Here is a 13,853-nt window from a genome sequence, read left to right as displayed (position 1 = left end):
CAGTGATTTGCATGGCTGAGCATCACACCAGCCAGATACTTCTGGACCAACACAGTGGTATAAATTGTGCCGATATTACAGACTCTAATTCAACACGTACGGTATTAATGTGGGTTTTGTGCTTAATCAACCAGCATCCTCTATAGCTCTTAAGGATTACTATGGTAACACAATCATTTCAGCTACTTGTAATACATACAGATTATGTTTGGGGGAGAGGGGGGTGGTGGGGGGAGCAAGGTTTGACAACTGAAAAAACAATAAGGTCATTGCAGTGAGATACACCAGCTTTAATTCCTGTAGAGAAATTGCAAGATGCAGCATAGAGCTTAAAATATCTGGCTCCAGACAGGCATCGAGAAACAGGAAGTCAAATGTTGTGGAATTTGATTAAAATAGATATGTGTTTATTAAGTACATACTAGAGCATCTCGTATTCCCTCTCTATTTATATATCCATGAATATATTGAAGACTAGCCCCACTGAGTGTTGGAAGCCTACAGTGTATACCATTGTTGCTAATTTGAAAGAACATTGACATCTAAAATAAGAAGTGCTTACAATATCTGTAAGTAGAAATCGTGACACCAACACTACAGATTGTTTCACTTCATAATATTCAGTTGGCCGCTCTGCACTGCTGCTGTGGAAAGACAATTCCCAACTGAATTTAAGGAGGCCCCCACCTCAGCGGATGCTGCAGTATTTAATGCAATAGCACTTAGATATAGCCCCCCACTATGACCCTTGGTGGTAGTCCTAGGATCATGTTACCCATTGTCTGCTTCCATCTTTTAGTGCTGGGCTGTGATTGTTTTCCCCACAGCTGCACCTAATAGCCCAGTGACTTTGCCCCCCCCCCCCCCCCCCCCCCCACTGCCCCCTTATTTTGAGCTTTTATTGAGGCTCTCCAAGCAACAGCAATGCAGTTTTAATGTTGTAATTCTAGAATCGCATGGAGTGTGAACAGTATGTGTGGTTGCTTGCTTTGTTGGACGTTCCCTCTAATTGTAATATTTTTTTTGCTGTTGCATCTGAATGCTAATGCTTCTGTGGAAAGTTACAGTAACCCTGGAAGCAAGACTTGTGTCCCAGAATAGCGTATGCACGTTGATATTTATGAATAACTGAATATACCCGTAAGGCAGAGGGATCCACCTGGTCCAATAGAGCCGTAGATCTCTCTTCCTGTGACAGGCACACCGTACACGTGGATGCAATTAACTGTACTGTAGCAACGACCTGCTGCCGGATGGCTCCTGACAACCATTACAAGTGATACTGTTGTCAGATTACAGTTTGTGTGTTTGTCTCTGTGTAAATGAAAGGGTGAATATGACACCTAATCCCCTAAGCATTTGCCTCTTGCTGTGAGTGGGTATGTCATGGATTTTATGTCTCGCTTCCCCAACCTCTGAATATGAAGTGACCCACAGAAATCCACTAGTTTAAGGCAGCTGCACACGTCTGCAAAAGCTGGTTTTATTATTTTTGGCTGTTTTGTATTTGTCCATATACAGTGTGAGCAGCCTAGAAGGAATTAATACCTGTAGTGGTGCACAGATTAAACAAATACAGGAAGTTGGCTGAGTTTGCCATGGAAAATGGTTCAGTTTACTTGTACTGCAAGCAGACAATTACCAGAGTTTGTAGAGCAATCTATGTACATGTTTAAAGGAGATTATTTAGATGAGTCGAACAAATGTTCTACGCTGGGCACTGCAGGGAGTAAATTACCACATAAGCCACGCCTAACCCTGTCCGAACAGCCTCGTATTGTTCACAACTCTACTTCATATATAAGGGTGAGTGTTATACTCAGCATATTATGGTTACTTGAATGAGTGGGGCAAGGTACATCACTGTGTTGCAGTATTTGTACTGTGAGTGCTTTTATCAGTATTAGCAGAGAGACACTATTTCCAATATTGCGGGAAAGGGTCCCTGGAATTTACTGTGATTTCTACAGGTGAGAGCAACTGATTGAGGTTTAAAGAGCTGACATTTATACAGCTTGTCATTGCATTCCATTACTGTAGTGTAACCCTGTTATGACTTTTGACTTCTTAGATGAGCACAGGGAAGCAAGTGGAGTTCTGACATTTCCCATTGGCTGTTAATGGTGTAATTACTTTAAAAATAGGGAGTCACTCATCTTGATTGGTGGTGCTAAATGCTCCTTAATTTATTGTTCGGGAGTGAACAATCTGCTAGCAATGGAACATTTGATATTTTTTGGTTTGTAAGATATTGATTATTACAACAATTTTTTTTTTCTTCCAGTGAAAAAGGATTTGGATGAGCCAGATGACTCCAGGGCTCCACAGATAAAGAAAAAAGTGAAGGAACTACGCATTCTGGACCCCAAAACAGCCCAAAACCTGTGTAGGTGTTCCCCTATTATATATATAGAGAGAGAGAGGATAATCCATGAACATTCATGGAGTACTGTAGTTACATCACACATGGCAAAGTAGTTTGTAGAGTGAAATAAACCCAGCACCCTCCCTTAGATCATTTATATATAGTGTACTGTTGAACTCGAAAAAGTATTTCAACGCTAGAATTATATGTGTTGTATATGTATATATATATATATATATATATATATATATATATATATATATATATATATATATATATATATATATATATATAAACAATTATGAATTCACACAATAAGATTGCTTGTTTTGGAAAGTTTTCAAGGAAACTGCAAAAGCAAATGGACATCTTAACTGATGCATTGCAGTTATGTATTAAGGTAAAATTAAATTGAAGGGATTTTCCTAAAGTATAAATGCAATATATAACAAACAATTGCATAATCACTTCTGAAGGAGAACAGAAACATGTGGGTATTGCCGTATTCCTTCGAATTTAAGACGTAGCCCATATTTACCACCATCAATTTGAGGAAAAAATACATCAAATAAATATGCATTCACAAAGATACAACCTCAGTTACGCTGTTGTATCGTACAAAACTGACATGAAACAGTGTTGTTGTAGATTAACTACAGAGCTTGTTTATTGTGCTGCGCACTGATAATAGTTGAGACGTCTCTGTCGTACACACACCTCTCACTCACTAACAGCATCACACATCCAGGCAGCAACAAGCATGACATCAGGCTACATGTAACCCAGCAACCACATCAGCATTAACTGCATTGCAAACACAACAGTCACAACCCATTTTTCTCCAAATATGTGAACTGCGGTATTGCTTATCATGTCAAAAGCTGATGCTTTCGACGTGGCAACTAATGACGCTGAAAATGGTTGCCTGTACAACATGGATGATTCAAAATCGAGCAGTAATGTCTTTTGTCTTTTCTCGTCAGTAAGTCATGTTGCTGCTTGTGTATTCAGGCACACATCTTTGTTGTCTTTTCTCGTCAGTAAGTCACGTTGCTGTTTGTGTACTCGGATAGTCACGTCTTTTGTTGCTGATTTTTAATACACGCATCACTACACTCGAAGTTAAGACGCAGGCTATTTTTGAGAAGCAAAAAATGGTTTTAAAAGTCTGCCTTAAATTCGAAGGAATACAGTAATTAAAGTGCCATCCATTTGTATTTGTCGTTAACACATCCACAACTGCTTTTTTAAAAGGAGCTTGGGTACGTTTGTCTGTGGATGTCCTCTCTCTGCTCCCTGCCTCCCAGCTGGAGGACCTGCTTGTCCTTGTTATGTATGCATGATGTATTACATATTCCTCCTTTAATTGCTGTTGTGCTGCTCGTTAAGGTGTGAGGACACCAGCACAGGAGAATGGAGCCTGGAATGCTTTCAAGTTAAGGTTCATGAATTTTAAACCATCCCTTGTTTTCATCTGAAGTTTCTCTTAAACCTTGCCTGAGTTTTAGAATGTATTAATGTATCAGACACACAGACCTATCATCAACCCACATTGTGTTCGCTTCTCTGCCAGGAGGGTCAGAGGGTCCAACTAATGCACACCAGTAGGACTAAATATATTATTTTAGTACACCTTTATTTGTTCTTTGACACTGTGTCTACTGAGAAAATAAATAAAAAAGAGGAGAAGCGCTCCCCCTTGGATAACAGATTTACAACTGCATTACAGCTACGGCCGTCTGAAGCTGTTGTGCAGAACCTTGAGAATGGAGCCTTGGCAAATATCAGCCTTATGGAAGGTTATTTGTTGTAAAACAAGAGTGTCAGGCTATAAGGAACATTCCGAAACTTACAAGCAGGAACTGAAATGCAGGAAAGTTGTCTGGCAGAGTTCTTTTTACTTGACTTTGTTGAGCTGGGCCTCCATGACTCCCTTCCACTTGTACTGGTCATGTATTGCAATGCTAATAGTGAACTATTATATACTTATATTTTCAAATGGCACATGTCTGAGTACCGACAACTTTCATTTTTAAAAATACTGGTACAATGTTTTCTTCAATACACAGTTGACCTCTACATCCCCCCCACACTCGCACTGGGCAGAGCTTATTTAGACAGATCCTACCTACCCTAATGGTTAAGGACCATTAGGATGTTATGTTTTAGGGAGAAACCAAAACTCAGTTCTCAAATCGGGATGTAATCCTCCAAAAACAATATATGAATCTATTTTCGACAACATATAATTGTAACTTCAGAGTTTCAATATATTTTAAAAGTACTAAACACAAAACAAACACATGAAGAGGTAAAGTATAGCACCATATTTGAACTGTAGTTACGTTTGGAGATTCTTTACCATAGTCCATTTTAAATTTGTTTTAAATAAGCCTGAATAACTGTATTATTCAGAATCAACAAACGTATTAAAGTGTGGGTTTAAGCTGTCATCCCTTGCTGGTAAAGTCCACTGCGTTTCTCGGCATGCATGTGAGTCTCAGATCTGACCTCCTAACACGAAACATCATTGTGTAATTTATTATCATTTAATATTTTCTTTTAAAAGCAGGTTTTCCAAGGAAGTGGGTGGAGAGTTGCGCAGCTGAAACAACATTAAGTTTTGTCTCATTCCAGCTGAGGGTTTAGTTCACTTGGATGAACTAATCAGAGGGAAATGATTCAGGGTCCAGCACTAAGTTAGATCCAGTTTTCTTGAAATGGGTGGGGCTGTCTCTCGGGTTCAAGTCTGCTTTCCATCTGCAGCAGAACAATTTCTTCATACTGATGATGTGTATTCTTCTTTTTTTTTTTTTTTAACTGTTTGCAGAGATTTTAAAACCAGCTTGGCAAATAACCTAATAAGCAGCTTTCAACCAATTTTATCCTTTAAAAATGTAGTTTTTGGTTTTTGTTTTATCACGATCAGGTAAGTATAAGGGGGGGGGGCAGGTGGGGTAAATCACTAAGTTTAAATTTCCTAAGTGCAGACTAGAAGGAGAGAGTAACACAGTGAACTTAGAGTTTTGGCAAGATAAATAGGCTTCACCTGAGTCATGGTGAACATTAAAGGTTGGAAAATATACATATATACACTACCGGTCAAAAGTTTTAGAACACCCCCATTTTTCCAGTTTTTATTGAAATTTAAGCAGTTCAAGTCCAGTGAATAACCTGAAATGGTACAAAGGTAAGCGGTAAACTGCCAGAGGTTAAAAAAAAAAGTTTAGGTTACCAAAAACTGAAAAATAATGTACATTTCAGAGTTATACAAAAAGGCCTTTTTCAGGGAACAAGTAATGGGTTAACAACTTACAGCTGTTCTACAGCAATGGAAGTAAATTAAGCCTTGAAAGTTGATGCTAACAATTCCTACAGGTGTCCCAACTTTTGTTGATTACTTACAAACCCTCTGTCTGTATAAAAGCAGTGTTGGAACAGACTGTGTTACTACACCCTCTTAAGCATTATTTGGACAGTATTGTACTGCAGGATGTAGTATATTGCTCTCATAATGGCGAGAAAAAGGCAATTAACAAAGGAAGACAGACAGACCATTATAACCCTTAAAGGTGTAGGTCTTTCCTTTAGAGAAATTGCAAAGAAGCCAAGGTGTCAGTGAGTACAGTTTCCTACACCACCAAAAGGCACTTGGAAACTGGAGGAAACTCTGACAGGAAGAGGTCTGGCAGACCCAAAGCCACAACAGAATCAGAAGACAAGTTTCTGAGAGTCAACAGCTTGCGTGATAGGCGGCTCACAGGACAACAGCTTCAAGCACAGCTTAACACTGGTCGAAGTAAGCGAGCCTCAGTTTCAACTGTGAAGAGAAGACTTCGAGCTGCAGGTTTGACAGGTCGAGTGGCAGTAAGAAAGCCATTGCTAAGATGGCAAAATAAGAAAAAGAGGCTTGCCTGGGCCATGAAGCATCGCCAGTGGACTACTGAAGACTGGAAGAAGGTCTTATGGACCGATGAATCAAAATTTGAAATCTTCGGTTCATCACGCAGGGTTTTTGTATGCCGTCGAGTAGGTGAAAGGATGGTTCCTCGGTGTGTGACACCAACTGTCAAACATGGAGGAGGAAGCGTGATGGTCTGGGGCTCTCTTGCTGGATCCAGAGTCGGCGACTTGCACAGAGTGAGTGGCACCCTGAACCAAAACTGCTACCACAGCATTTTGCAGCACCATGCAATACCCTCTGGTATACGCCTAGTTGGTCAGGGGTTCATCCTACAGCAAGATAATGACCCAAACATACCTCCAGGCTATGTCAGAACTACCTTAGAAGAAAAGAACAAGACGGTAGGCTTCAAATCATGGAATGGCCAGCACAGTCTCCAGGCTTAAACCCCATCGAGCTGGTTTGGGATGAACTGGACAGAAGGGTTAAAGCAAAGCAACCTACAAGTGCAACACATTTGTCGGAACGTCTGCAACAGTGTTGGGAAGAACTTTCCGAACAATATTTGATTACCATTGTAGAAAGAATGCCACAAATGTGTTCGGCTGTTATATCTGCAAAAGGTGGCTACTTTGAGTCAAAAATTTAGATGAAATTTTGTTAAACAAAACGATTCCATGATTTCTTTTTTATCTCCAATTGTTTATTTGTTCTATGCTTTAATTTCAGAGTACATTGAGACATTAAACTGCGTAAATTTCAATAAAAACTGGAAAAATTGAGGTGTTCTTAAACTTTTGACCGGTAGTGTATATTTTTTTAAAAAATCAACAGCAAAACAAAAGGGAGCTGCATGTGCTGAGGTAAGAAAATAAACACAGCTGTGTTTATTGCACCTTTAAAGGACTTGACCTGAGAGAAAAAGATTACATGTGGGCCCCCATTAATCAAAGCGCATTACTGCACACTGCGCTGCACATCAGCAGTGTTACTGAACTACCAAGGAACAACGTAGATGAACTTAAAAGACTTAAAGTAAACTTAGGAATTGCTTCTAGTTTTGCGAGATTTGCCAGTTTTATCTTCCTTTTTAAAAAAGTGTTGATGAAAAGGAGCCCATGCGGTCGGAATAAGCCACAGTTTGATTTTACAGCACCAGAAAAGTCCACCTAGATTGTATCAACTGCTTATTTGTAGGGGTAATCCTGATATAACCACGGATAGGTGGTTGATGCAGTCTAGTTTTCCAGTGCTGTAAAATGATTTTAACAAATCCAGCTGTGGTAATAAAACCCATTTAAACTGGGTCACCCAAAATGTGGAGTGTGACCTCACAGTGGTCTGCTGTCAAGCAGCAACATGATGAGGTTGGAAAGTATATAATTCTTTGATCTCATTTGAAAGGGTTTTCATGATTAAGCACTGTGTCATCTTTTGAAACGTCTGCCTTCTTTGTGGGAATGGTGTAACAGAGGACTTCATTGTGTAGTGCTGTTCATTACATACGTGCAACATTTTTCTAAAAGATATGCCACAGTGAAAAGATCAGGAAAATAAAATGTTCAAAGCAATTTTCTCCGGTTATCGTTTGATTCACCTTGAAATTTGTGTTTAATTGTAACCATTTTTAACAGACTGCAGATAATCACATTAAGACCTGGGGGGAGATCCAGTTGGGTAGAATTGAATAGACAGCTACTGACATGCATCGGTGCTGACTTATTCCATCTGGGAAGTGCAATGATCCTGTCCATGTTTCAAAGATCAAAAACAGATGCATAGCGTGTACCTTTTAATGAGGTTTCTCTACAAGCCCAGCCTGCTGTGGGCTTGTTATGAACTTTCACATGTACGCTGCACACCTGAGCTCCGTCAAGAAGTCCCCGGGACACCTGCTGTGGTTTGCTAACTGGAACAAATCATCCCCCAAAGCTGAATGTTTCAGGTGTCACTTGCACATCGCTCATTGAGGTCTGAACAGTCTACAGTGTTTTGAAGCTTGATGTATTCATAATAATAATAATAATTAAAAACTGCCTTTGAGTGTCACCCCATAGACAGTAGCGTATACCTCACAATAACCCGTTTCATCCTTCTATCATATGGTACGTAGCTGGTGGCTTTCTTTTCTGTCCTTGGATAAGGAACACTACAATGTTAAAGGAGCACTGAGAATTCCCTATAGCACCCCCAGCTTTCAATTCCACACAACTTACAGAATGCTCCTTAAGGAGTTAGATATGTTGCAGTAAATCTGACAGTTATTGTCTCTCCTTTTTTGAATTCCAGCTATCTTTCTGGGTTCATTTCGCTTGCCTTATGAAGAGATCAGAGACATCATTCTGGAGGTGGATGAGGAGAGGCTGAGTGAAGCGCTGATCCAGGTAAGAGCACCTGTTTTAGGGAAGGGGTGAGGAGGGAGGGAGCAAGGACGTCCTCACTGACCTCGCTTCTCTGCAAGGTCATTGCAGTGTTTCTCTGACTCTTTAGAGCCCCACGCCATTCAGAGATGAATGGGACTTCCATTCATCTGGCAACAATAGGCGGTCTGGGACACTGCTTGGCAAACACACAGGAACACACTTTTTTTTTTTTTTTTGCGCAAGATTAATGATCTTCCTGGTAGCTGTTTTTGTTTCTCAGGAAGAGGTAATTACAAACAAAGCTGGCTGTTTTAAGGTGGGGATGGTTTGTGGCGTCTTTCCATTGGCTTCAGGCTCCAGTGTTGATTTGCTCATGTGTTATCTTGTATTTGTGCTCATCTATTCCCATCATTGCGTGTGTGTAAAGGGACTGTTTGGGAGGGGGTATTAATAAATAACTATGTATTTGCAGAAATCAGCCAGCAGGGGGCATTGCATCCTTCAACTTTGTGTACACATGTAACAGAATTTGCAAAATGTTGTTGATATGATTGATTGTCATGCTAAAACCTTGGTCACCAGGTATTAAGATTATTTATAAATCTAATAGATTTCTACACTTACATACCAATAGCAAATATGTACACTGATGTAAAAAAAAAGCATTGTAGACCTACAAATGAAGAGAAGAGATGTACTAAAAATACTTAAATGCTTTACTTTTGTTGAGTCATATAATAGATTCTTGTTCTATTCTTGCTTACTTGTCATCTCTGTCAATGCGAAATGTATAATAATTGCCTTCAGCTATAATTTATCAGTACCTCTTACCTGTGCAGCAACATCTGAGACCACCATGTGAATGCAGTAATCAGGGCAAAGTGCAGAGCCCAATTCTTTCAGCTCTTAAGTCTCCTAAGATCCAATTATACCAACCTGTGGTTATTCACCATTTCAGAATGTCACAGGTTTCTGTAAAGCCGGTTTAATTCTTTACGTTACTTTAGCTGAAAATTAAGATATATATATATTTTTTTCTTTTGCTTGCTTGTTTTATTTTACCTATACATTCTCCTTTACAACAAGCTAAGCACGAACATCACATTTATCTATTAATGACTAGTTATTTTAAAATAAATTAAAAAAAATAAGTTAATTAGATAGATGGACAGATAGATAGATTTGAGTCTGCTGTATATTTATCAGGGGGAAAAAAAACATGGATAATAATATATACGACGTTCCGTTTTGTAAAGCAGTAGTCAGAAACCATCAGAATGTTCTTCCTTAAAACGAGAAAACAAGTGCTAGTGTATTGGTGTTATGGGGAAAATACTGTGGGAGCCATGAGCATATAACCTGTGCAGTGATACAGTATAAAGGGCCCCCTTATTCTCCCTCTGTCCCCGGGCTGGGGAGTGGCAGCGGGGCTTCTTTGCTGACAGGGTTGGCAGTCGGCCTCTGGGGTTGGAGGAAGCAGAATCTTTGATGGCAGGAACAGGAATGGATAGGCAGCAGCTGTTGATGAACCTGTAGCTTTTCTAGTTCCTCTTCGGCCAGGGAGGGGATGGCTTCTGAGAGGCATTGGGATTGTAAAAACCTTTACAGCTCTTCTCCTGTGATGAGTCTATTGCGTTTGTCAGCTGGGTTACTCATGGTGTGAATGTTTGTAAAGCTGCAGTTAGTGCTTCATATGTTTCTAATTCTCTGACATTTCCATCAATGCCAGGTGGGACTGCCTCAGAGAGAAGCAGCCATGGATGCCAAAGCACAACCGAAAACCTTTTCATTTCATTTTCATTTCTTTCTGGATTTTCTTTTTTTTTATTTCCTTCTTGGTGGAATCGTAGGGAAATGAAAACAAATGTGCTGTGAACCCTTTACCTCTCCCTGCCTGCCTTTCTCCTTTGTAACTGTGCAGCTGCCTGGAGATGTGAACTTGTGTGGTACTCGCTGAAGCGTGTTGTGTCCAAAGCAATAGCACAGAAACTAGCAACGTTGGGCCTGGTTGGTACTTAACGGCACCAGGTGCATTTGGAAGTGCTGTTGGAAGCTTCTGTGGGCGGTTTTCCCCCTAGGGCCAAACCTCAATGCCCCCCACCCCCTAAAAAAACACTTTGGACTTCTTCAGCACAAAATAATTTTGCTGAAAGACTACTCTAGCACAACTAACTTAAATAGTTTCAGTGTCTTATGCTGATAAATACATATGCATTGACATAAATTGACATTATTATGTTTCATAGTTTATTGGTCCGCCATTTTGAGAGTTCTCTTTCCTATACCACTAGAACGGTCTGCAGTGAACTTTCTTATAGCTGTGTGCTGAAAGAGATAAGATTCTATGGAACTGTGGGCCATAGAATAATAACTGTGGAAGAGTCCCACCAAATTCACCTATTGGTCCAAATGCCCCCCCCCCCCCCCCCCCCCCCCATGGCTTCTGAGTTTTCTGATTACAATGCTTTATTCCATCCTGTATACATATATTATAATAATAATAATAATAATAATAATAATAATAATAATAATAATAATAATAATAACAACTAGATGTTTGCGTTCCAAACCAGAAGCTAGAAGTTTACCCACACTCTTTGTAAAGATACTGTTCAGTTTCACTCCCCAGTCATATTTTGAAATGCTGTTGCTTGTTCCTAGTAACTCAGGATTTAGGTTGGTTTGCTCTAGCCTCTTCTGATTCATCATTGTTTAACGTATATTAAACTTGATTGGCACCCCTTATCTTGCATTAGGCTTCATCACCGACTGACTATGATTTATACATGCCTGAACTCTGAGGCCAATTGAGCTCTCACAGTGAATATGCTCCCAGCAATTATTCCCTGAGATCTATAGCCAGGCAATCTTGCTATAAGACTCTTTCTCACAAACTCAATTTTAGTCAGCTTAGTTTTGCATAGAACCGCTTCTGAATGGAATGTCCTTCACACTTTAAAATTACAGCACACAACTGTGTCATGTTATTTCAGATTGTAATTCTTTATATACACTTACGATATATGGCGTGATTTGTCATGGTGTTTGACAGCCCTTTACAAAATTAGGTTTAATGGACATACTGCTCAATGATATTGCATTCCAATTTGGGTTTGTAGTTATATAAGCCAAAGTGATTTGATTTCCTTTTTTAAGATGTGTTTTTTATTATTATTTTATTTTATTTATTAAACAATTTCCCCAAAAATAACCTGCTGTAATCAGAATGTGTTATTTAAAAACACAATACTAGAATATTAATTTAAGAACTCTTGTGTTCATCAAAATTATTTATTGGTCCTTTTGTAAGAGTTTCCTCGGACATATATCCATAGGAGTTTTATGAAATGGGTTTTACTTCAATATTTTTTTTGTTTTTAAATTAAAAAAAAAAAAAAAAAAAAAAACACGTACACACACTTCTTTAAAGTGTTTAAAATGAAGTGAAACGTCCAGAAATCAGAGATTGACATGAGACGAATGTCCCCGTATGAAAAGACTGAAGGTCCAGTGCATCCATGCCCTGTTCTTTCAGCAATGCCATTGTGAACTTGGAATAACAGAAGAAAAGCACAGTGCCTTTGGAGAGCAGGCGCGTGTGTGAGCTGAAGGGCTTCAAAAGGCATTGTGTGATGTTCCAGCACTCAGGAACCTTTTAATAAACAGGTTATGGAGTTCTTAGAGTTCACAGTTCACATAGCCAGCTTTGTCCCAGTTAGTAGCAGCTCTGCAGGCAGGGTCGTCGGGGTACATCTTTGAGGATTTTATTTCCCCTATACCAATTTAGGGGGCGCTGTGTTCAGGTTCAAGATACAGTGGTGGCGTGGAGAGGCTTGGCACTGCCTGTGCTGCACCTGCACTGTGGATGTGAGAGGATGTTGGATCCCCAGTGCTGCCAGCCAGACACCTTTTGTAGCAGCTAAAAAAAGGAAAAAATAAATTAAGCTTATTGCAGGCCTGAATGAGAAGAGTCTGGGAATCGTTCCTTTTGTCTGAGGATCTGGAGTCCTACGGGTATTTTAACTGGGATTATCTGGGAGTTGGTTCTCTGCCCTGGCCTGATCCCTGCCAACTACACTGCGATACAAAGCTTGACAATGGAATGGACATTTATTCATTTTTAGATCCCCTTTTCCTTTCTTGAGAGGAAATGGTTATAACCCTGAACTTAGTCATTTTAGGAAAACACAAGAATATGTTAAACGACATCAGATAAGTTGCACAGTAATACTGGTACCAAATGGTACTGAACAAACGTACAACATTATCCACCAGAAAAAAGGGATATGCATTTTACCCATTTAAAATACTACCTCACTGTCTGCCATCTGCCACATCATTGTCTAGCAACTGCCCTCGCCCCATCCACCTCACCCCATCCCTTTTCCTTGCGCATGCACCTTTATATTAGCAACTTGGCACCTTCTCACAGTTAGCAAGTTCCCACTCAAGACCACTGACCATTCTGTGTATGTGAAAGGTTTAGGGCTGGATTATATCGTATAATAATGCATACCATTGCTATTCATTAAGAACTTCTCAGGCTTATTTGTCCCATAGTCCTATTGTATCAGTATAATGCATTTGTAGGGAGAATACATGCAAATATTTGTATATACAGTACTGTGCAAAAGTTTTAGGCAGGTGTGAAAAAATGCTGTATAGTAAGAATGCTTTCAAAAATAGACATGTTAATAGATTATATTAATCAGTTAACTAAATGCAAAGTGAGTGAACAGAAGAAAAATCTAAATCAAATCCATATTTGGTGTGACCACCCTTTGCCTTCAAAACAGCATCAATTCTTCTAGGTACACTTGCACAAAGTCAGGGATTTTGTAGGCATATAGTCAGGTGTATGATTAAACAATTATACCAAACAGGTGCTAATGATCATCAATTCAATATGTAGGTTGAAACACAATCATTAACTGAAACAGAAACAGCTGTGTAGGAGGAATAAAACTGGGTGAGGAACAGCCAAACTCAGCTAACAAGGTGAGGCTGCTGAAGACAGTTTACTGTCAAAAGTCATACACCATGGCAAGACTCTGCACAGCAACAAGACACAAGGTAGTTATACTGCATCAGCAAGGTCTCTCCCAGGCAGAAATTTCAAGGCAGACAGGGGTTTCCAGATGTGCTGTCCAAGCTCTTTTGAAGAAGCACAAAGAAACGGGCAACGTTGAGGACCGTAGACGCAGTGGTCGGCAAAGGAAAC

The 13,853-nt window shown here is 39.7% G+C and overlaps 1 protein-coding gene across 7 annotated transcripts in view; it reads left to right on the top strand.

The window, feature by feature from the left end:
* LOC117430578 (protein diaphanous homolog 2) overlaps positions 1-13,853 on the top strand; it is a 408,548-nt gene that overhangs the window by 227,230 nt on the left and 167,465 nt on the right. For all 7 annotated transcript variants that reach the window (XM_059000922.1, XM_059000925.1, XM_059000921.1 and 4 more), the window contains 2 exons: positions 2,285-2,386; positions 8,559-8,653. In XM_059000922.1, the coding sequence (XP_058856905.1) occupies positions 2,285-2,386; positions 8,559-8,653 (197 nt within the window). The remainder of the gene's footprint in view (positions 1-2,284; positions 2,387-8,558; positions 8,654-13,853) is intronic.

This window comes from Acipenser ruthenus, chromosome 26 (genome assembly GCF_902713425.1).
Source record: "Acipenser ruthenus chromosome 26, fAciRut3.2 maternal haplotype, whole genome shotgun sequence".
Classification (NCBI taxonomy): domain Eukaryota; kingdom Metazoa; phylum Chordata; class Actinopteri; order Acipenseriformes; family Acipenseridae; genus Acipenser; species Acipenser ruthenus.
This window is presented reverse-complemented; position numbering and strand designations above follow the sequence as displayed.